Source organism: Thalassophryne amazonica, chromosome 14 (assembly GCF_902500255.1).
Source record: "Thalassophryne amazonica chromosome 14, fThaAma1.1, whole genome shotgun sequence".
Classification (NCBI taxonomy): domain Eukaryota; kingdom Metazoa; phylum Chordata; class Actinopteri; order Batrachoidiformes; family Batrachoididae; genus Thalassophryne; species Thalassophryne amazonica.
Window position 1 is genome coordinate 1,631,805 of NC_047116.1, and position 25,180 is coordinate 1,656,984.

At 41.9% G+C, this 25,180-nt stretch overlaps 1 protein-coding gene across 1 annotated transcript in view; it reads left to right on the plus strand.

Moving 5' to 3' along the window:
* The first annotated feature begins 305 nt into the window (after positions 1–305).
* itprid2 (ITPR interacting domain containing 2) overlaps positions 306–25,180 on the plus strand; it is a 115,076-nt gene continuing 90,201 nt past the window's right edge. Inside the window, exons 1-3 of the mRNA XM_034186303.1 lie at positions 306–401; positions 17,677–17,767; positions 17,876–18,040. Coding sequence (XP_034042194.1) covers positions 17,725–17,767; positions 17,876–18,040 — 208 coding nt within the window. The 5' untranslated portion in view covers positions 306–401; positions 17,677–17,724. The remainder of the gene's footprint in view (positions 402–17,676; positions 17,768–17,875; positions 18,041–25,180) is intronic.

The following is a 25,180-nucleotide window of genomic DNA, read 5'->3' on the forward strand; positions in this document are numbered from 1 at the left end:
ATTTTAAATTGAATTTTAATCTTAATAAATGAGAGGATTTATTTTTAGTTTGATTTTAATATTAATAAGTGAGAGGACTTTTCAGCTCAATTTTCATATTAATACGTGAGAGGATTTTAAATTGAATTTTAATCTTAATAAATGAGAGGGTTTATTTTTAGTTTGATTTTAGTATTCATAAGTGAGAGAAGGTTTAAATTTAATTTTAATATTCGTAAGTGAGAAGATTTCTAAATTGAATTTTAATCTTGTTAACACACTCGTTGCTGGACGTGACGCGCAGGTCGAGGACACGCCCCTGTCCCGCCTTATCCGCACGCGCCACAGTGGGTTTGAGGAAGCGGAAGTTGAGTTGTTGGAAGAAACCAAGAAACTTTAGAAAAGTTTGGACGAACGTGCAGGTGATTTAAACCGATTTAAACTCACTTAAACTGATTTAAGACAGCTGATCGACATAACTGTTAATGTAAGAGTTTCTCTGTTTTTGGCGCCGTTTCTGTGTCAGAAACAAACCAGATAAACAGGTTCAACAGTCAAAACACTTTAAACCGTCTACGTGTTTGTTTTGATGTTTTCCGGAAGGTTTCACAAACTTTACAAGACGTAATCTGCGCGAACCCTGGAAGAATGGTTTATTTTAACTTTGTTTGTTCGCTCTGTCTGCTCTTGTTTGTTTGTTCGCTCTGTCTCTGCTCTTGTTTGTTTGTTCGCTCTGTCTCTGCTCTTGTTTGTTTGTTCGCTCTGTCTCTGCTCTTGTTTGTTTGCTCTGTCTGCTCTTGTTTGTTTGTTCGCTCTGTCTGCGCTCTTGTTTGTTTGTTCGCTCTGTCTGCGCTCTTGTTTGTTTGTTCGCTCTGTCTCTGCTCTTGTTTGTTTGTTTGCTCTGTCTCTGCTCTTGTTTGTTTGTTTGCTCTGTCTCTGCTCTTGTTTGTTTGTTTGCTCTGTCTCTGCTCTTGTTTGTTTGTTTGCTCTGTCTCTGCTCTTGTTTGTTTGTTCGCTCTGTCTCTGCTCTTGTTTGTTCGCTCTGTCTCTGCTCTTGTTTGTTCGCTCTGTCTCTGCTCTTGTTTGTTTGTTCGCTCTGTCTGCGCTCTTGTTTGTTTGTTCGCTCTGTCTGCGCTCTTGTTTGTTTGTTCGCTCTGTCTGCGCTCTTGTTTGTTTGTTCGCTCTGTCTGCGCTCTTGTTTGTTTGTTCGCTCTGTCTGCGCTCTTGTTTGTTTGTTCGCTCTGTCTGCGCTCTTGTTTGTTCGCTCTGTTCGCTCTGTTTGTTCGCTCTGTCTGCGCTCTTGTTTGTTTGTTCGCTCTGTCTCTGCTCTTGTTTGTTTGTTCGCTCTGTCTGCTCTTGTTTGTTTGTTCGCTCTGTCTCTGCTCTTGTTTGTTTGTTCGCTCTGTCTGCTCTTGTTTGTTTGTTCGCTCTGTCTCTGCTCTTGTTTGTTTGTTCGCTCTGTCTGCTCTTGTTTGTTTGTTCGCTCTGTCTGCGCTCTTGTTTGTTTGTTCGCTCTGTCTGCGCTCTTGTTTGTTTGTTCGCTCTGTCTGCGCTCTTGTTTGTTTGTTCGCTCTGTCTCTGCTCTTGTTTGTTTGTTCGCTCTGTCTGCTCTTGTTTGTTTGTTCGCTCTGTCTCTGCTCTTGTTTGTTTGTTCGCTCTGTCTGCTCTTGTTTGTTTGTTTGCTCTGTCTCTGCTCTTGTTTGTTTGTTTGCTCTGTCTCTGCTCTTGTTTGTTTGTTTGCTCTGTCTCTGCTCTTGTTTGTTTGTTCGCTCTGTCTGCGCTCTTGTTTGTTCGCTCTGTCTGCGCTCTTGTTTGTTCGCTCTGTCTGCGCTCTTGTTTGTTTGTTCGCTCTGTCTGCGCTCTTGTTTGTTTGTTCGCTCTGTCTGCGCTCTTGTTTGTTTGTTCGCTCTGTCTGCGCTCTTGTTTGTTTGTTCGCTCTGTCTGCGCTCTTGTTTGTTTGTTCGCTCTGTCTGCGCTCTTGTTTGTTTGTTCGCTCTGTCTCTGCGCTCTTGTTTGTTTGTTCGCTCTGTCTCTGCGCTCTTGTTTGTTTGTTCGCTCTGTCTCTGCGCTCTTGTTTGTTTGTTCGCTCTGTCTCTGCGCTCTTGTTTGTTTGTTCGCTCTGTCTCTGCGCTCTTGTTTGTTTGTTCGCTCTGTCTCTGCGCTCTTGTTTTGTTGTTCGCTCTGTCTCTGCGCTCTTGTTTGTTTGTTCGCTCTGTCTCTGCGCTCTTGTTTGTTTGTTCGCTCTGTCTCTGCGCTCTTGTTTGTTTGTTCGCTCTGTCTGCGCTCTTGTTTGTTTGTTCGCTCTGTCTGCGCTCTTGTTTGTTTGTTCGCTCTGTCTGCGCTCTTGTTTGTTTGTTCGCTCTGTCTCTGCTCTTGTTTGTTTGTTCGCTCTGTCTCTGCTCTTGTTTGTTTGTTCGCTCTGTCTGCGCTCTTGTTTGTTTGTTCGCTCTGTCTGCGCTCTTGTTTGTTTGTTCGCTCTGTCTGCGCTCTTGTTTGTTTGTTCGCTCTGTCTGCGCTCTTGTTTGTTTGTTCGATCTGTCTCTGTATCATCATCCTGATAATTAATTGTTTTGTTACAGTTCTACCATTTAAAGACAAACAAAGCAAATCTGGATACTGTCTGCTGCATGGGGTTTGGCCATCATGTGGAATGTTCAGTGTGTTCATCTGATTTGGTTTAACAGAAGCAGCCGAGTGTCATCATCAGCACAACAGTTAAAACCTTCAGATGATTTTGTGAATTCTGAAGGCAACTCCACCAGTCTGACACAGTGGCGCCAGCAAAAAAAAAATTCTAAGGGTGGCTAGTGGGGACTAGGCAAAATCTTAGGGTGGCATACCCAACCAAAAAAAAAAAAAAAAACTATTTGATATACTGAATTTACAGTATATTCATATATTTAAACACTGATTTTTTTTTTTATTATTGTTTTAACACCGTTTTCACATTAACTGTTGTGATTTAAAATATATTCCCTAAATCCACACAAATCCAATGCGCCCTCATGTGGTGGCTGAGGGGTGGCTCAGAGTAATCTGGTGGTGGCTGTAGCCACCCCCAGTCACCACATGGGGGCGCCACTGGTCTGACACCTGTGTGGACTCTTCATCTTCATTATATTATGATCTTGTGTGATTTTCTGTTTTTTCAGCTTTGTAAAACTTTGCAAAATCTTGTAATTGGTAGAATGGCCTAACCAGAGGGTCGCCCCTCTGAATCTGGTCTGCTTGAGGTTTCTTCCTCAGGATCATCAGAGGGAGTTTTTTTCTTACCACTGTCACCTGTGTTGTTGCTCTGGGGGTGAGTAAGGTTAGACCTTACTTGTGTGAAGCACATTGGGGCAGCTTTGTTGTGATTTAGCGCTATAGAAATTAAATACATTGAATTGACTTCTGCTTTGCCAGTGGGAGCATATAAATGCAACAGAAGAGAGGACCCACAATTTGTCCCTGCGGACCCCACAGAGACCGTACCAGGTAGTCTCTAAGCTGAACGTCACTGCTGCACGGATTTTGACAAATTTTCAACACACATACATATTAGGCCATGGAAGAATCCTTTAAATTTTGGAGGCGATCCGGATCCAGATTCTGGTTCAAGATTTCACTTTATATATGCTTTGAAGGATTATGTCAAAAATGCTTCACGGCTTCTCACCAAATTTGCACCACAGATAGATGATAGAGCATGGAATTTTGGAGGTGATCCAGATCTGGATTGACGGACATCAGAAAACTCTGATTGCTCCTGTTTACCCATAAGTTTGTTTCTTAGTTGCTGGTATTTGGATCAGTATTCAGTTTGACAGCATCATTGGGGCCGTGCACATTGACAGTAAAAGCAGATTTCAGCATTGAAACGAGTACCTTCATCAGACCTACAAAGTCCGTTGTTTTTTTTGTTTTATTTATTCAATAACATTTTGATGTTTTGTATAGTGTTGTTTCTTGTCATAACTTCCTTTTCGGTGTAACAGACAGGTCTGCACTCGGTCATCTGCAGGCTGTTGACAAAGTTAGTGTAATGGTCCCTGACCACCCCTCAGCTCGTGTCTCTTCACCACATCTCAGTTATTTTCAGGATAAAATTTTAAATTCTTGTACCATCGTGCGCAGCACCTCATTTTAAAGGACCTGCTTATCTGAAAATGTCCTTCACCCTCAATTCATCAGCTCGCTCCTTAACCCTGTCCGTTCTTGGTAGAAATCCTGTAGCGAAGTGAAATACTGGGTGTCCAAATCTTTTACAGCACATTTGTTTAATCTGACATTTGGCCCCCTTTACACTGGATGGCAGCAGAACTGTGAGTCTGTTGTGCATCTTAAAACACACCTGATCTGCAGATGTGACATAAAAACACCTTTCTGTGTAACTGCTTCAGTGGCCCTTGTGTGTGTTGATGTCTCACGTGGAGTTTGTGCAGTACAGATGACATCACATTTCCATGGAGATCTGCTGCTTTTTTGACATATATGTATGCTGGATTTTAGTGGTTTGCCGTCATATTTCCTCACTGTTCATGTACGCAGAGAGAGTTAGTGAGCAAAGCAGCTATAGCGGGGAAAAATAAGTATTTGACCCCCTGTCAGTTTTGCAGGTTTTCCCACCTACAAAGAATGTAGAGGTAATTTTTATCGTAGGTACACTTCAACTGTGAAAGACAGAATCTAAAAAATAAAATCCAGTAAATCACATTGTATGATTTTTTTTTAATAATTAATTTGCATTTTATTGCATAAAATAAGTATTTGACCTCCTAGAAAAACAGAGCTTAACAATTGGTACAGAAACATTTGTTTGCCATTACAGAGGTCAAACATTTCCTGTATTTCTTGACCAAGTTTTCACACACTGCAGCAGGGATTTTGGTCCACTCCTCCATACAGATCTTCTCTAGCTCTTTCAGGTTTGGAGTTTCAGCTCCCTCCAAAGATTTTCTATTGAGTTCAGGTCTGGAGACTGGCCAGGCCACTCCAGGACCTTGAAATGCTTCTTACGGAGCCCCTCCTTAGTTGCCCTGGCTGTGTGTTTGGGGTCATTGTCATGCTGAAGACCCAGCCATGACCCATCTTCAATGCTCTTAATGAGGGAAGGAGGTTGTTTGCCAAAATCTCGTAATACATGACCCCATCCATCCTCCCTTCAATACGGTGCAGTCGTCCTGTCCCCTTTGCAGAAGAGCACCCCCAGAGTATGATGTTTCCACCCCCATGCTTCACGGTTGGGATGGTTTTCTTGGGGTTGTTCTCATCCTCTAAACATGGTAAGTGGAGTTGATTCCAAAAAGCTCTATTCTGGTCTCATCTGACCACATGACCTTCTCCCATGCCTCCTCTGGGTCATCCAGATGGTCACTGGTGAACTTCAAATGGGCCTGGACATGTGCTGGCTTGAGCAGGGGGACCTTGCTGCCCTGCAGGATTTTAAACCATGACAGCATCATGTGTTACTAATGTAATCTTTGTGACTGTGGTCCCAGCTCTCTTCAGGTCATTGACCAGGTCCTCCTGTGTAGTTCTGAGCTTTCTCTGAATCATCCTTACCCCACAAAGTGAGATCTTGCATGGAATCCCAGACCGAGGGAGATTGACAGTCATCTTGTGTTTCTTCCACTTTCTAATAAATAATCAGAACAGTTGTTGTCTTCTACCAAGCTGCTTGCCTGTTGTCCTGTAGTCCATCCCAGCCTTGTGCAGGTCTACAGTTTTGTCCCTGGTGTCCTTAGACAGCTCTTTGGTCTTGGCTATGGGGGCAGGTTGGAGTGTTATTAATTAATTCATTACGAGCAGTGTAAACAAAATACATGTACCTAGTACATATTATACAGTCAGATACATTTCATTTTTGCTCGAAAAGGAGTGGGAAGAAGAAAACTTATTGAATCCCACCCCTATCTTATAATAATACTTAACTTGAACTCATATTTGACTTCCAATTTCCATATCAATAAAGAAAAAACAAAAAACAAAACAAAAATAAATAACACACCAAAATAAGGAGCAAGTCATTCACATTGAAAATATTGATAACTTAATGAAGAATAGATTAGTAAATACATTAAATGTACATATAAGAAACAACAAGCTACATACCAGCAATGGTGAGAACAATGTTACCAACAATGGTAATACAATAGAAAGAACTCACATACCAACGATGGAAAGGAAAAGTCAGGTATCAAACACAACACTGATACAGGCAAGTGCACAACAAGACATTTAAACTCTACTATGACTATATTCTGACCAAACTGCATTTTTGTACAAGGACTTAAATTTGTGAATATTTGGGCAAAGCTTTCACTGTAGATCCAGAGCATTCCACATTTTAACCTCACATACTGTCACACAAAAACTTTTACGAGTGGTTTGTACCTTAGGTAAAATAAAATTTCCATTACCTCTCAGATTATAAATCTTCTCTTTGTGAGAAAAAAAGTTTTGCACATTTTTTGGAAGTTGATTATTGCATGCTTTAAATAGCATAATTACAGTATTTTACAAGGTCATGAAATTTTAATAATTTGGACTGGATAAAAAGATCATGGGTGTGCTATAAGAAACCAGCCTTGTGAATAATCCGCATGGCTCTTTTTTGCAATAAGAATAGCGGATTTGTTGAACATTTATAGTTATTGCCCCATATTTCGACACAGTATGTGAAATAGGGGAGAACCAGAGAACAATATAAAATACGGAGTGCATTCTGGTCTTTGTTTACAATAGAGAGGTTCTTAGATATTTTAGTTTTTATGTGCCTGATGTGGGCTTTCCATGATAATTTGCTGTCCATAATTACACCTAGAAATTTATTTTTCGATACATTTTCAATTTGTACACCATCAGTAATCATTTGTAATTCATTTCTATGTTTATAATTACCAAAAATCATAGCTTTTGTTTTACTTAAGTTAAACAGTAATTTATTGGTGTCCATCCATTTCTTTAATATTTTCATTTCCATATTCGGGTGATTCTTAGACTATGGGCACTTATGTCCTTTGATCATATTGTATGAAAAACAGAAAAAAGGGGAAATTTCACACTTTTATAGTTATCTTTACAATGAAAGTGTTTTAAGAAATTTGTTCTAGTAGTATATGATGACTTTTTCACCTTTTTTCAGCATCATTATATGCAAATATTGCCGTTTTGTGCTTGTCCCACACTCAGACTTTTAATCTTCAATGATAAAAATGAATGGTAAAGAAATGTTTTTTCTAATGTTTTAAAATATCTCTGAATAAAATATCAGTAAAATAATCAAAACATAATTGGGGTATTCAATGTCATACAACTGTTGTGATTTTTTTTTAAACAAAATGTAGTTGTCCCACACTATTGCCGTAATTTCCACCACAACACTGTAATGTCCCTTTAAACAGTTTGTATGAAAGATTGTTTGGGTAGTTTCTATGGAGATAAACAGTGACATCAGAGCACATGTATATAGTGCCAAATCACAACAAACAGTTGCCCCAAGGCGCTTTATATTGTAAGGCAATGGTGTGGTGGAAATTACATTTACAAGGCCAATAGTGCCCGTAGTTAAAGAATCACCCATTCACAGTTTCCAAAAGCTCGTTATAATCTGAACTACTATAGAAAATGTTTGTGTCATCAGCAAATAGAATTAGCTTTAAAAATTTTGATACATTGAATATATCATTAATGTAAAGATTGAACAAAATTGGACCCAGCACTGACCCCTGGGGGACACCACAGGTAATACCAAGATGTTCAGATGCGTAATCTCCCATTTTTACATACTGTACCCTTCCGGTCAGGTAATTTCGTATCCAGTTCCCAGCTACTCCTCTGATTCCATAATTTTCAAGTTTGCCAATCAAAATTGAGTGGTTAATCATATCAAACGCCTTTTTAAAATCAATAAAAATACCAGCTGCATATTTATTATGGTCCAGAGCATTCATTATTTCTTCTACAGCCTCCATTATTGCCATAGAAGTAGTTCTTTTGGACCTAAAGCCATATTGACTTTCATTTATTATTTGATCTTTGTTAATAAAATTTTCAAGCCGAAAAGTGAATAATTTTTCCAAAATTTTTGAAAACTGAGGGAGGAGGGAGATTGGATGATAATTGGTGAAAGTGTGTTTGTTTCCATTTTTAAATAATGGTATCACTTTTGCTATTTTCATTTTGCTAGGAAAACAACCAGACTGGAAAGACAAGTTGCAAATATGGGTGAATGGAATTACAATATTGTCAACAATTCTCTTTACTAAAGACATATCAATACCATCACAATCTGTGGAATATTTACTTTTACATTTGAGAATTACTTCTTTTACTTCCTGTTCATTGGTTGCAGAGAGAAACACTGAAAATGGATTCTTAATCATAGTGTCATTTGCTAAGGGCTGACTTTGGGAATGGTCTGGAATCCCAGCAGACAGCTGTGGACCAACATTCACAAAAAAATGGTTAAAATTGTTAACTATGTTTTTCATATCATGGTTATTTCCACTTACATTTTCAAAATAGTTGGGGTACTCAGTTTTTGTTACTGAGTGTGATTGATTGTGTGAACAGGTGTGTTTTATACAGGTAACAAGTTCAAACAGGTGCAATTAATACAGGTAAAGATTGCAGAATAAGAGGACTTCTTAAAGAAAAATTTAACAGGTCTGTGTGAGCCAGAATTCATGCTGGTTGGTAGGGGGTCAAATACTTATTTTATGCAATAAAATGCACATTATCTAAAAATCATACAGTGTGATTTTCTGGATTTTTTTTTTTATTTATTTATTTATTTTTTTTAGATTTTGTCTCTCACAGTTGAAGTGTACCTGCAATAAAAATTACAGATCTCTCCATTCTGTAAAACTGACAGGGGATCAAATACTTATTTTCCCCACTGTAAATATTAAATGCTTAATTTTTCATGCTCGTCAGTTTGGATTTGTTTCGTGTGCGTGTGTTTCCCTGTCATTCACAGGCAGCATGAATCTACAGGAAAAAATTACATCACTGGATAATTAACACCTTTCACTGGACTTTTTATGGCTTGAAAACAACTGACCCATGAAAAATAAAAACTGATTAAAAAAAAAAACATTGCAGGGAATGGAATTCACATGACTGTTGTCCTCTTCAGAAAACTCACTTTTTGGTTTTCTTGGTGCTCTGTGAGTCAAATTCTGGATTCTAGAATTCATGGAAAAAGGACAAAACTGTGGCGAGTCCACAATAAACTTAATGTAGCTACTCGCATATATTTAAATGTTCCACATCAGGTGTTTTTTAATGCAGCTGCTGTCAGGCGCAAGGCAGTAAAAAAAAAAAAAAAAACTGGCACACATGATTCAAACTAAATGTTCATGTACAGAAATGTGGAAAAAGGCTTCATTTAACATTTAGTTGGTTTTGTATTCCATGGTGACAGGTTTTAGTTAGTGCTACAGGTTGTCATCATAACAGGAATCAGGGCTCAGATTACTTCTCTGACATGCCTGATGTGATGCCATGTCCTTTCAGAGGCAGTCGAGCTTCATGTCCTCTTGTCCTGAATTGACACCAGAGCTTTCAGAAGCCTAGAATGAACCATCAGCCACAGCAGAAGTAGAAGACAAATTCTTTGCACCTGATGGCTCAGATTTGAACACACACCAAAGTTTCTGATGAACTTGGTGGACATCAGCTGACAAGGAATTCATGTTGGACTTTATAGCATGAACTTTATTCATAAAAATCACAGCACACATTGTGCTCGTTGGCTGTGACGTTGAAATGATATTGCTCTTTTTTCCCCTGAGTTTATGTCCAAACTCATGTCACTCTGATCATATGTCACTGGGCCATTTGCTGTTGCCGCAGTCATTGTGTGCCCATTGGGCAGCCTTGCGGTATTTTTACATGGCCATTGTGATATTTGTGCAGCTCCCGACCTTGGCGACTCTTCTGTGGAAATCGGGTGTGGCTTCATGCTTCACCACGATCATGGCGGTTTGTGAGAGGATACTGAGAGGACCCTGTAATGTCCTGATGGCAACTGAGCACCTCTTTCACTTCATGTGGACCGCTGGACAGACCCCGTCCCTGAATAAAGGGGGTTACGGTTTTGTATTTTCTGTCTTGCTGCACTTCTTTATTTGGTGCCTCGAAGGTTTTAGATATTGGTGAAGTCGGGTAACATCACTTCCGGCAACGTGGCGAATCTGAAGGTGAGAATTTGTACTTCTGAGACTGGTGGCTCGGTGAAAACACACTGTGGCTGTGTTGATTGTCTGTTGAAATCAGCTGGTTTGGTTTTGTCTCTAACTTGCTGCTGATGGCTCTCACTGCCTGGAACGAAGAGATTTACACCTCAGGCTGACCTGAAATGTACCTTTGTACATTACATTGACAAGTCTGACCCCTTTGAACCGAGTTTTGTGACATTTTCACTGACCAGAAATGGCCACCAGAGAGTGCTGTAATAATGCCCGACCTTGAAATTGGTTTGTACTTACCATCTCTCATGTCTCGTCATTGTTTCTTGCCTGTTGTACACTGTGACTTGAGTCCTATATGTTTCATTCTATTTAGTCCTTACACATTACTTTGTGACTCTTATGTCTTTGAAAAATACTAAATTAACAAGAGCGATCAGAGATTTCTGACATCACCAACCTGGATCCGGACCACCTCCTAAATTCAGTGGAGTCTTCCATGGCCAAATATCAATCAATCAATTCAATCAATTTTTTTATATAGCGCCAAATCACAACAAACAGTTGCTCCAAGGCGCTTTATATTGTAAGGCAAGGCCATACAATAATTATGTAAAACCCCAACGGTCAAAACGACCCCCTGTGAGCAAGCACTTGGCTACAGTGGGAAGGAAAAACTCCCTTTTAACAGGAAGAAACCTCCAGCAGAACCAGGCTCAGGGAGGGGCAGTCTTCAGCTGGGACTGGTTGGGGCTGAGGGAGAGAACCAGGAAAAAGACATGCTGTGGAGGGGAGCAGAGATCGATCACTAATGATTAAATGCAGAGTGGTGCATACAGAGCAAAAAGAGAAAGAAACAGTGCATCATGGGAACCCCCCAGCAGTCTACGTCTATAGCAGCATAACTAAGGGATGGTTCAGGGTCACCTGATCCAGCCCTAACTATAAGCTTTAGCAAAAAGGAAAGTTTTAAGCCTAATCTTAAAAGTAGAGAGGGTGTCTGTCTCCCTGATCTGAATTGGGAGCTGGTTCCACAGGAGAGGAGCCTGAAAGCTGAAGGCTCTGCCTCCCATTCTACTCTTACAAACCCTAGGAACTACAAGTAAGCCTGCAGTCTGAGAGCGAAGCGCTCTATTGGGGTGATATGGTACTACGAGGTCCCTAAGATAAGATGGGACCTGATTATTCAAAACCTTATAAGTAAGAAGAAGAATTTTAAATTCTATTCTAGAATTAACAGGAAGCCAATGAAGAGAAAAAGAAAGAATTAATTTTTATTACATAGCATATTTTCTGGAGTATAGTTGGGAGGTCCTGTAATTTGTAATCCGTTGCTACTTATATACTGAAAAATCATACATTTGTTAAGAACAACAGCAGCAATAATAATATTAATACCTAGAACTCTTGGTGAAATTTTATTGTACGACCCCAATTCCAATGAAGTTTGGACGTTGTGTAAAATGTAAATAAAAACAGAATACAATGATTTTCAAATCCTCTTCAACCTATATTCAATTGAATACACCACAAAGACAAGATATTTAATGTTCAAACTGATAAACTTTATTGTTTTCGTGCAAATATTTGCTCATTTTGAAATGGATGCCTGCAACACGTTTCTAAAAAGCTGGGACAGTGGTATGTTTACCACTGTGTTACATCACCTTTCCTTCTAACAACACTCAATCTTTGGGCAGTTTGGTCCATTCCTCTTTGCAGCACCTCAAGCTCCATCAGGTTGGATGGGAAACGTCGGTGCACAGACATTTTCAGATCTCTCCAGAGATGTTCAGTCAGATTCAGGTCTGGGCTCTGGCTGGGCCACTCAAGGACATTCAGAGTTGTCCTGAAGCCACTCCTTTGATATCTTGGCTGTGTGTTTAGGGTCATTGTCCTGCTGAAAGATGAACCGTCGCACCAGTCTGAGGTCAAGAGCGCTCTGGAGCAGGTTTTCATCCAGGATGTCTCTGTACATTGCGGCATTTATCTTTCCCTCAATCCTGACTAGGGATGGGTGTTGATAAGATTTTATTTATCGATGCCATTATCGATTCTGCTTATCGATCCGATTCCTTATCGATTCCCTTATCGATACCTCGTGAATTTTGTACTAAAAGTAGGCTTTACAGGTTTTCTATGTATTTCATTGAGTCTTAAAGTAAATAAATATGAAATTGGTCACTGTATCCTTGATCTCTGGACATAAATAAAAATAAACAAAACGGTGTTTCTCTTTGAAGTTATTAATTCAGACTGGATTCTATCGCGCAGCGTTTGGAGCTGTGTAAACAGAACGGAGGACGATTCTCCTTTCTTTCTCGCAACAAGACAGGAGTCCCAGTTAGTAACTTTAATCTGCACAAAAGTCACTCACGATTTCACATATTCAGGGATGAAAGTGGTGAAAAACAAAAAAAGAAGCTGAAACCCAAAATTACCTCCAACACCATCAGCACGGAAATGTTTGAATTCTAGAAGCTCTGAAATGCAATCTGGGACTATTCCAGACAATAAACTGCAGTGAGTGTAGCATCCACTTAGTGAGAAATAAAACAACTTATTCACATTCATTCCGGTAGTATTCTGCTCTTACTAGGATGCAGCAGTTTTCTAGTTTGGCAGATAGTTCTGGAGGAAATTACTGAAGAAATTAACACACTGAAAACATGGTTTGACCGAAGCTTGAAGTTTGGTTGTTTGAAGTTTATGGTTTGAAGTTTAATGACAAACTGTCATTAAACTTAAATAAGACAGGGATGAAATGGAGGTGTAAGAGTCACTAGGTGTTCACAGGAAACACTTATTTCTATATGTATTTATTTATTTATGTATGTTCATTGTTAGTTGGTTTTATATTTTATGTTGTGTTTCTATTCAGGTTCTTTTTGTCTCTTTCTCTAAAATTGTATATAATAAGTATATATTGTATATAATAATCATTAGATTATTAATATATGAACAAAAATAAATTTAAAAAATATTACAATTTGAAAACAAATGCACCCGAACGTGATGAAGCTGCAACTGCTTAATGCTAACTTTTAACATTGAAAATGCCATAGACATGCTAATGTGTTAGCATTGCTCCCGTTTTTAAGTTATAAAATACATCTATCAACTGTTTCAGAAGAACATAACAGGTCGGTTTAACATAGAAAAGGTAAATAATACTCACAGACATATGCTCTTTAGGGTTTTAGCGTGGGAAAATTAAGATAAAGAATAAACAAAGCAATAAATCGAAGCACTGCTTCAATCTGTAAACCACTGCTTCGATTGGTTCAAGGTTCAAAGCAAAGCTGCGCTGCAGAAAAGTTAATTACGGACCCGCTGCAGGGTCTGTAATCAATATAGAGAAATTATCATTTTCCTGACAAACACCCCCCAAAATAACGGCCACTGTGAAGGGCCGATAACAGAATCGTTAAGCAAAAAGCTTATTGATGTTGGTGGATTGAATCATTTCTTAACGATACCTGAAAGGAACCGGTTCTCCATACCCATCCGTAATCCTGACTAGTCTCCCAGTTCCTGCTGCTGAAAAACATCCCCACAGCATGATGCTGCCACCACCATGCTTCACTGTAGGGATGGTACCTGGTTTCCTCTAAACATGACACCAAAGAGTTCAATCTTTCCCGCAATCTCAATTCTCTTTTGTACCCCTTCCCCTTAGCCCTACCCCTACACCTACCCCTTTAAAACCAGGGGTAAGGTGAAGGGGTATGCCTCTAGCCCTATGAATTGAGACACCCCTCTGCCTTAGGAGAAAAAAAAACTGCCCGTCAAACTGCCATCTTCACTGCTTGTTACCATGGCAACCGAAATGCAAATTGTTGCAGTAGCCTGTTTGCTCTTTTTATTTTCTCGCCTTTCTGCGTAAATGCAAAGAAATAGAAGTCGCAGATTTATTCAACGCATCGGAATCATGTCATGTTAATTAATTTAATTAATTTGTAATTTATAATAATAATAATTACTAGTATTAATATTAATCATTATACTAATTATTATTAGTATAATACTAATAATTAATCATTAATATTGTTAATGAATTAATCATTAATTAATTAGTAATTAAAATAAACACTTGAAATATATCAGTCTGTGTGGAATGAATGTACACATTATACAAGTTTGACTTTTTGAATGGAATGACTGAAATAAATCCACTTTTTCATGATATTCTAATTATATGACCAGCACCTGTATGTATGTTTGGGCTGCATCTAGTTCTGTTAATATTTGTTTTTCAAATTCTCCCATTTTTTACATCCAGCCCTATTTCCTTTAGAAATTTCTTTGACAAATACAACCCCTGGCAAAAATGATGGAATCACCGGCCTCGGAGGATGTTCATTCAGTTGTTTAATTTTGTAGGAAAAAAAGCAGATCACAGACATGACACAAAACTAAAGTCATTTCAAATGGCAACTTTCTGGCTTTAAGAAACACTATAAGAAATCAGAAAAAAAAAATTGTGGCAGTCAGTAACGGTTACTTTTTTAGACCAAGCAGAGGGAAAAAAATATGGAATCATTCAATTCTGAGGAAAAAATGATGGAATCATGAAACATCACTAGTATTTTGTTGCACCACCTCTGGCTTTTCTAACAGCTTGCAGTCTCTGAGGCATGGACTTAATGAGTGACAAACAGTACTCTTCATCAATCTGGCTCCAACTTTCTCTGATTGCTGTTGCCAGATCAGCTTTGCAGGTTGGAGCCTTGTCATGGACCATTTTCTTCAACTTCCACCAAAGATTTTCAATTGGATTAAGATCCGGACTATTTGCAGGCCATGACATTGACCCTATGTGTCTTTTTGCAAGGAATGTTTTCACAGTTTTTGCTCTATGGCAAGATGCATTATCATCTTGAAAAATGATTTCATCATCCCCAAACATCCTTTCAATTGATGGGATAAGAAAAGTGTCCAAAATATCAGCGTAAACTTGTGCATTTATTGATGATGTAATGACAGCCATCTCCCCAGTGCCTTTACCTGACATGCACCCCCATATCATCAATGACTGTGGAAATTTACATGTTCTCTTCAGGCAGTCATCTTTATAAATCTCATTGGAACGGCACCAAACAAAAGTTCCAGCATCATCACCTTGCCCAATGCAGAGTCGAGATTCATCACTGAATATGACTTTCATCCAGTCATCCACAGTCCATGATTGCTTTTCCTTAGCCCATTGTAACCTTGTTTTTTTCTGTTTAGGTGTTAATGATGGCTTTCATTTATCTTTTCTGTATGTAAATCCCATTTCCTTTAGGCGGTTTCTTACAGTTCAGTCACAGACGTTGACTCCAGTTTCCTCCCATTCATTCCTCATTTGTTTTGTTGTGCCTTTTCGATTTTTGAGACATATTGCTTTAAGTTTTCTGTCTTGACGCTTTGATGTCTTCCTTGGTCTACCAGTATGTTTGCCTTTAACAACCTTTCCATGTTGTTTGTATTTGGTCCAGAGTTTTGACACAGCTGACTGTGAACAACCAACATCTTTTGCAACATTGCGTGATGATTTACTCTCTTTTAAGAGTTTGATAATCCTCTCCTTTGTTTTAATTGACATCTCTCATGTTGGAGCCATGATTCATGTCAGTCCACTTGGTGCAACAGCTCTCCAAGGTGTGATCACTCCTTTTTAGATGCAGACTAACGAGCAGATCTGATTTGATGCAGGTGTTAGTTTTGGGGATGAAAATTTACAGGGTGATTCCATCATTTATTCCTCAGAATTGAGTGATTCCATATTTTTTCCCTCTGCTTGGTCTAAAAAAGTAACCGTTACTGACTGCCACAATTTTTTTTCCTGATTTCTTATAGTGTTTCTTAAAGCCAGAAAGTTGCCATTTGAAATGACTTTAGTTTTGTGTCATGTCTGTGATCTGCTTTTTTTTCTACAAAATTAAACAACTGAATGAACATCCTCCGAGGCCGGTGATTCCATCATTTTTGCCAGGGGTTGTAATATCAGTTTATTAGGACGTCAGGTTATGTGTTACACATGTACATGTGTGTGTATATTTTCCAACCTCTCCTCATTTTCTGCCTCATTTTCTTATTAGGAGACGAGTGTGTGAAAATAATTTAATCCATTTTGGTATAAGGCTGTAACATAAAAAAAAAATTATACTCTGTAAATAATGAAAATGTCTTTTTTTTAAGTCACAGTTGCTCCTTGAAATGCTGACTTGCCCCCAAGTTTTTCAGGTTTGGAGCCAATGGCCCCAGGTGAAAATATATAAATTGAGGCAGACAGCTGTTCCTGTTTGAAACATATCTACATCAATTATGAACAATAAGTGTTTGGTGGCTACAAAATTAACATTTTATATACCGACCTGTCCTGTATTAATCTGCCATCTGATCACAGTCTAGGATTTGGGTCATCTTGATGAAGGGTCTGATGTGCACCGGATATACGCATCAGCCAAAATCTGACCTTGATGAGGCTTCAGCATGTTCAGAATATTGAAAAAGTATATAGAAACTTGAGATTATTAATGATTTTTACCAGAGGCCATCAAAATATGGCCATTGGGTATTGTGAAGCCTTTGTGTCTGTCTGTCCGTCTGTCTGTGTTCAGTATAAGTCCAGTCCTGTTATTGCCACAGTCTTCAAATCCACAGGACTTGGACAAGTTTTAAAAATGGCTAACCTTGACCTATTTTAAGAGGTTTAAAGGTCACATTCTTTTTCCTATTTTTATGCTATGAAACATGCACATTGATGGGGTTTTTTTGATGGGGGGGTGGTGGGGTGACAGCCAATCACAGAAGCGAGGCACTGTGACATCACTGGCTGGTCTCTCTCTTGTTGCTAATTCAGCATGGTGGAATCTGCTCCAAAACAGTTTCATTTCTGTGTAAATATAACAAGTACTTCTCATATATTATGTGAACGCTGGCAAGAAATAAACACCTGTAAAACTGAAAATGCTGTCTTTGTAATCTGATAACACCTCTGGACCCATTTACAAGGCATCTCCCGGATATCAACGTGCACACGCATCACATGCACTCAAAGCTAGATTCTGCTAGCTCAGGTATGCTCACATGCACGCTCGCTTGCAATCAGTAATACATTGATAAGACAGTAACATGTATTTCTGTTGTGGTCCTTGAGACATTATCAGATAGTAGGGTCTTAATCATTAATGTAAATATAAATAAATCTATAATTGACATATAATATAAAATGCAGTTTGCACTGGGATACCAGATAAACAGCAAATCATAAAGAAGACAATGCTCACACGACCGAGAATATTTTAGCATTAAATTAATACTTTTTAAATATTTCTCCATGTCCTCCTGGTGGCTGCTCCGCTAAAAATGCCCATAACTGATAGGATGGATTTTCTTTTGATCTCTGGAAGTAGATGGGTTTGATAAGAAGCCCATCTGAGAATCTTAGGAGGGACCTAAAAATTCATACACCCGGTTTTTTCTATCATCTATCATTTTAGCTCATCATGAATTAAAGTTCTGCTTTTCTCTCCAGGTATGGTGCCCATTTCTGTCTTTGTCTTTGATTGGCTGACAGATTGATATGGAGAGTGGAGCCATGAGGATGAATACCACCTCAGCTCCAGGTGGGTTATAATGTATGTCTTTGGTGATCTGGGATGTCTGACCTGTGGCCTTATTTGTGTTTGTGGAATCGAACACCTGCTCTGTTGTCCTGACTGGTCCATCCTCAGATCCTAGAGTTCAGTCTGACTGCAGCATGGCCAGTCTGCGACGCAAGGCTTGGGCCCAGAGCAGAGACTCAACCTGGCTAGACCAAGAGGTAGACCACAGTCATCCCCAGGGATCCCAGCAGGACCAGCAGCGTGTGGACACTCAGACACCACCAGAGGAACCAGGTAGACTAGTCAGACACATCAACTGCACTATAGAAACTGGACAGACTGTCCTTGACATCATTCATCGGTTTTCTGTGGAGTGATTTTGAAGCTTAAATAACGCGGCTCCAGGTGTCACCATTATGGCAGAGCCTGACTCCGCCTGCCTCCTGGCCAACCCAAAAATGGATAAAGAGGTGACGCGTAGGCAAAAACATCATGACCTGGGTGGGATGTCTGAAGCCTGAATATGCCCCCATCTGGTAGTTGGCAAAACAAGTGAAGCTATTGCTAGCAGGCTAACTTTGTTTCAGGTGTTTAAACCATATGTTTTGTGGACAGGTGGCTTGGGTGGCGATATTAAAAACTTGTGCCATCTGTGGAAGTTATCTGCTAATTGGTGCAAACCTGGTGTGGACATAAATGTCACTTAAAGGAAATTTATGGAGCACAGGCGTCAGAGATGGTCTGTTAATTATCCATGCAGCAAGCCAGGAGGAGGTGATGGTCTAGTGGTTAAGCGTTGGGCTTCAGACCAGAGGATCCTCGGTTGAAACCCCAGTGATGCCAGAAAATCACTAAGAGCCCTTGGGCAAGGTCCTTAATCCCCGAGTTGCTCCCAGTGTGTAGTGAGCACTTTGCATGGCAGCACCCTAACATCGGTGTGTGAGTGTGTCTGTGTGAATGGGTGAATGTGAGGCGTCATTGTTAAGCACATTGAGTTTCTGATGCAGATGGAAAAGTGCTATATAAATGCAGTCTGTTTACCATATTATCACAAATATTTGTAATAAGATGCACATAAAGGACAAACACCGTTAAGTCCACTGTAGCTGTCAGCCTGTAGCCGGCATGGTGCTGAAATAGTCCCGCTGTGCGATGTCACGAATCTTTCAACACAGTGAAATAGCTTTGAACGCTGCCAAAATCTTCCTCTTTTCTCCTCTGTCTGTCATGAAGTGAAGTAAAAGTTCTTCCTATCCAAAGAAAACACTAAATTGTTCTTACTTGAGCAAGGAAATGTGGTCTCCAGTTTTGGTGCTGTGTTGCAAGCGTTGTCACCTCAAAGACTGTCAAATGAATCAAAAGGACTGATCTGCTAACTCTCCATGTATACATGCGATTTGGCCGGGTGCACATGCACAGTACCGAATATTGGGGCATATTTTGATGGGACGGCTCTGATACCACACTGGGGCCATGGGTGCGCACACATAGAGACATACACACACACACACACACACACACACACTACCCTGTCTCCCCTCTGTACAGTTTTCATGAATGGGGAAACTACCTGTAGAGACCAAAGCTGTTTTTTTTTTTTTTTTTTTTTTTGTAGCAGACTGTAAGAGAAGTCCCTTTTGGCTCTTCCTTTGTTTTTTCACTGGGGGTCGCCACAGCGGATGCACCTTGGAGCGCATGTTGTTGTTTTTTTTTTTTATGACAGACGCCCTGCTGGATGCAACTTCACATTACATTGAAAATGGGCAGCAGTATCCATGAACCTGGGACCTTCTACACTGGAAACACACTTGCTTAACTGCTCGGCCACCACCCCTGCCCTTGTACGGACCAGATGTTTGGTAGATTGTTGGAAACCAGTAACTTAGGTGCTTTTCAGTTCATTCATATAGTGCCAAATCACAGCTTAAGCTGACCAAGGCGCTTCACTAAGATAATGTCTAATCTTACCCGCCCACTGAGCCAACACATTGGCAAGAGTTGTCAGGAAAACCTCCCTCAGGCATTTTTTTTTTTTTTGATTTTAGGAAAAAACTTCAAGCAGACTGCACTCAGAGGGGGGCCATCGGCTCTGGGCATACTTCCTAAAAGAATTTGATATAAAAAAAAAACAAAACAAAGTACAACAAAGTATTGTCAAACATGCACAGACAGAAGAGGCAGCGTTTGTTGGCCCTGAAAGTTTTACTGATCTTGACTTCATGGATGAGGCGGGGGTCTTTGTGGAATCAGGGGATACCCTGGTTCCAGCACTTGACAAGCTGAGTGAGGAATCCGAGTGTCTGCGTTTATGATGGTCCTAGCTTGTGACAAAGTTCAAGACCAGTGTTTCTAAACCAGAACTCAAATCAAAATCAAATTTATTCATTTCTATAGCACCAACTCATGATGAGCTTGCCTCAAGGCACTTTACAGAACACAAGGTCTAGAAGGTCTACACCAGGGGTGGGCAATCATGTGCCATGAAGCGCCGAGACACTGCAGGTTCCATTTCATCCCTCCTGACCGCCAGAGGGCAGTGCTGAAAGCACTGAATGATCCCTTCGCGCATGTGCAGTTCGAGTAATAATACCAAAATAGTCACACCTGTGACACCACGGATGACCAATCACAGTGTATATAAGCATACGTCACCCAAGGCTCTGTCCCTTTTTTCTTCTCGCACGCGGTTCACTGCTGTTGGTGTCCGCCAGTTTTTGTGCTGAATATTTCTTGAGGTTTTGCCGTCGTTGGACGCCCTTTCGCCTTTCCTTTTGGCAGGAGCAACGTTTTTTGCCATCCTCGGGTGTGGTAAGTGTCTCTTTTCTTCGCCATTACCGGTGACAGGAGCGTGTTCGCCCAAGTATATGGCCATACATATATTGTTGTTTCATTTTTGCTATTACCGGTGGCTGCAGCGTGAGTGCCACTTCTCCCGGTTCTGGGCCTATTTGTGTTTGTAGCTTACAGTGTTGGCCTCCTTTTGTTGTTTCGTTTTGCTATTACCGGTGACGGCAGTGTGAGCACCCATTCTCCCAGTTTTGGGCCTATTTGTGTTTATAGCTGACAGTGTTGGCCTCCTTTTGTTGTTTCGTTTTTTCCTAATACCAGTGACGGCAGCGTGAGTGCCCTCTCTCCCGGTTTTGGGCCTGTCTACATTGATGGCTAACTGTGTTAGCCTTTTTCTTTTTTTTCCGAGCTAGCGGAGTTGGTCTCTGGTTTCACTATTACTGGTGACGGCAACGTTCGGGCCCCCTCTCCCGGTGCTGGCGTTTTGTTCTGACGATTGCTAGATGTGTGCTAGCCTGTTGGTCAGGCTTATGGACGACTCCCATTACTGTGCTGCTTGTGGACTCGCCCTCTGAGCAGATGACTGTCATGACCTGTGCCCAGCTTATCTCGGGGTTGACCACCTTACAGAGGCACTGTAAGACCATCCCTGTATGAACTGCAGTTACATGCCTCGTGCCGTGAGAGTGGCTCGGCTGGCACAGGTGCGCCCTCAACAACAGGCCGACCAGCTCCCGCCTTCGGCGCGGGTGACTGCGCCCAGGCGTTCAAAGCGTCGGAGTGAGGTCACTGCTACCGCGGGTCTTCCTAAGAAGAAGCGGGTCGCAGCTGATCAAGGCCTTGCCACAAGGGCAGAGCCGCTGTCTGCTGAATTGGCTGAGATGAAGTTGTTTCATGCCCGGCAGCTGGACGCTTCCTTGTCTGGGACAGGGGCTTCTCCACCTGTGCCTGAGTTGGAGGTGGAGGAGGATGTATCGTCTCTCGCCACCTTGGCCTCTCATCTTGGGGTGGAAGCGGTGTCTCGGCCATCCCTTGTGTCTGATGGGTTCGTTCGGCTCCTCTCACAGTGTGGTCAGTGAGTCAAGCGATGCCGCTATGCAGGATGTTATGCGTAGGGCCTTACCTCTGCTGCAGTTGGATGTTCCCGTGGCAGAGGGACCTGCCCCTTGGAGCGCTTTTTTCAGACGTGGGCGTGCGCCCACTGCCTTTTCTGTTCCCCAGTCGGTGGACTATTTGAGGGAATTGCACGCGTGTTGGCGGGATCCTCGCGCCTTCTCACGGCTCTGAGCGGACGGTTGGGCATTGGCCTCTATGCAAGAGTCCACCAGGGCCGGTTTGGACCGCATGCCGGCGGTTGACCCGGCGGTGGCCTTGCTGGTTGTGTCTCTGGAGGAGGCTCTACACAGTGGGGCTCTCAGCGGCGGCTGGGGGGTGGTTTTCGTGAGCCAGTCTGCCACTCCAACAGGCAGACGTGAGCTTCGGATGGTGGCCGCCAACCCCCCAGGGCCCCTAGGGGTCATGGGGAGGGAAGGTGAGGCCACCGGGCCGGCAGTCGGATGGTTTTCCCATCAGCAGCTCGATTACTGGGCTGCTCACACTGTGGATCTGTGGGTGGTTGCTGCTTTGAACCATGGCTACAGGTTGCAATTTCGACGCCGGCCACACCTCTCGGCCCGGGTCAAGGTGACTTTGCTTTCCGACCCGGTGAAAGCTTGAGCACTGGACCAGGAGCTCTCTGCCCTCTTGGCCAAGGGTGCTATCGAGGAGGTGAATCCTCTGCAGCAACCCAGAGGCTACTATTCCACATATTTCCTCATTCCAAAAAAGACTGGTGGGTTTCGTCCCATTTTAGATCTGTGGGGACTCAGTCATTACTTGAAGGTGCTGCTGTTTCACATGTTCGGCCTGTGGCACGGAGGGCATGGTTTATGTCAGTAGATCTGACCGATGCCTATTTTCATGTGCCTGTTGTTGCAGACCACCGCCGCTTTCTGAGGTTTGCCTATCGGGGTTGTTATTGGCAGTTTCGAGTACTCCCGTTTGGCCTCTCCCTTTCTCCGAGGGTGTTTACTCGGTGTGTAAAGGCAGCTCTCACCCCGCTGCAAGCATGTGGGATGTAGATTCTGCCGTATCTCGATGATTGGCTTCTGTGTGCCCCGTCTCAAGCGCGTGCATCTCGGGATACGTTTGCTTGCTCACGCATCCCAGTTGGGTCTCAGGGTCAGCCTGGAGAAGAGTTGCCTTGTTCCTTCTCAGACCACTGTTTTTTTCTCGGGGTGGCTTTGGATTCAACTTCTATGGAGGCTCGTCCATCTGCCCGCAGGATAGACGATGTCCTCCAGTTGGTCAGTTTGTTCAGACTAGGCAGGCGGTTTCCATACATCGCCTTCATGCGGCTTCTCGGCAAACTGACGTCAGTCACTCGCGTCGTGCCATTGGGCTTGCTTTCATTACGCCCTTTGTAGAGGTGGCTCAACAACTTTCGTCTGGACCCCCAACTGCACAGACATCACAGGCTCACGGTGACATGGTTGTGATTCTGGGCCCTGGCTCCCTGAAGGAACAGGGCTTATTTGTCCAGGGGTGTCCCGATGGGGCTAGTGGTGTGCCGCAGAGAGGTGGTCACCACGAATGCCAGTTCCACGGGATGGGGCACGGTCTGATCAGCACAGAGTGGTTGAGGGGCTCTGGAGCCGTTTGGAGCATATCAGTGTGCTGGAGCTACGGGCAGTGCATCTAGCTCTGAGGCACTTTCTTCCCCACCTGCAGGGGAGACATGTTTTGGTGCAGTCAGACAACACCTCGGTTGTCTGACTGCATTAGTGAAGGTTACAAATGATCTTCTTATGGCTTCGGACAGTGGACTTATCTCTGTGCTTGTTCTGTTGGACCTCAGTGCTGCTTTTGATACTGTTGACCATAAAATTTTATTACAGAGATTAGAGCATGTCATAGGTATTAAAGGCACTGCGCTGCGGTGGTTTGAATCATATTTGTCTAATAGATTACAGTTTGTTCATGTAAATGGGGAATCTTCTTCACAGACTAAAGTTAATTATGGAGTTCCACAAGGTTCTGTGCTAGGACCAATTTTATTCACTTTATACATGCTTCCCTTAGGCAGTATTATTAGACGGTATTGCTTAAATTTTCATTGTTACGCAGATGATACCCAGCTTTATCTATCCATGAAGCCAGAGGATACACACCAATTAACTAAACTGCAGGATTGTCTTACAGACATAAAGACATGGATGACCTCTAATTTCCTGCTTTTAAACTCAGATAAAACTGAAGTTATTGTACTTGGCCCCACAAATCTTAGAAGCATGGTGTCTAACCAGATCGTTACTCTGGATGGCATTTCCCTGATCTCTAGTAATACTGAGAAATCTTGGAGTCATTTTTGATCAGGATATATCATTCAAAGCGCATATTAAACAAATATGTAGGACTGCCTTTTTGCATTTACGCAATATCTCTAAAATCAGAAAGGTCTTGTCTCAGAGTGATGCTGAAAAACTAATTCATGCATTTATTTCCTCTAGGCTGGACTATTGTAATTCATTATTATCAGGTTGTCCTAAAAGTTCCCTAAAAAGCCTTCAGTTGGTTCAGAATGCTGCAGCTAGAGTACTGACAGGGACTAGCAGGAGAGAGCATATCTCACCTGTGTTGGCCTCTCTTCATTGGCTTCCTGTTAATTCTAGAATAGAATTTAAAATTCTTCTTCTTACTTATAAGGTTTTGAATAATCAGGTCCCATCTTATCTTAGGGACCTCGTAGTACCATATTACCCCATTAGAGCGCTTCGCTCTCAGACTGCGGGCTTACTTGTAGTTCCTAGGGTTTGTAAGAGTAGAATGGGAGGCAGAGCCTTCAGCTTTCAGGCTCCTCTCCTGTGGAACCAGCTCCCAATTCAGATCAGGGAGACAGATACCCTCTCTACTTTTAAGATTAGGCTTAAAACTTTCCTTTTCGCTAAGGCTTATAGTTAGGGCTGGATCGGGTGACCCTGGACCATCCCTTGGTTATGCTGCTTTAGACGTAGATTGTGGGGGGGTTCCCATGATGCACTGTTTCTTTCTCTTTTTGCTCCGTATGCATCACTCTGCATTTAATCATTAGTGATCGATCTCTGCCCCCCTTCACGGCATGTCTTTTTCCTGGTTTTTTCCCTCAGCCCCAACCAGTCTCAGCAGAAGACTGCCCCTCCCTGAGCCTGGTTCTGCTGGAGGTTTCTTCCTGTTAAAAGGGAGTTTTTCCTTCCCACTGTGGCCAAGTGCTTGCTCATAGGGGGTCGTTTTGACCGTTGGGGTTTTTCATAATTATTGTATGGCCTTGCCTTACAATATGGAGCGCCTTGGGGCAACTGTTTGTTGTGATTTGGCGCTATATAAGAAAAAAGTTGATTGATTGATTGATTGATTGTCTACCACATCAACCATCAGGGGGGCACCAGGTTGGCTCATCTTCTGAGAGTCTCCAGGGATCTGCTGGAATGGGCCTTTCCTCTTCTGTCCACTCTGCGGGCAGAGTATCTACCGAGACAGCGGAATTGAGCTGCAGATGCACTCTTGTCAGGCGCCTGCTCCAGCGGAGTGGTGTCTTCACGCTGATGTGGTGAGCATGATCTGGGACCTCTA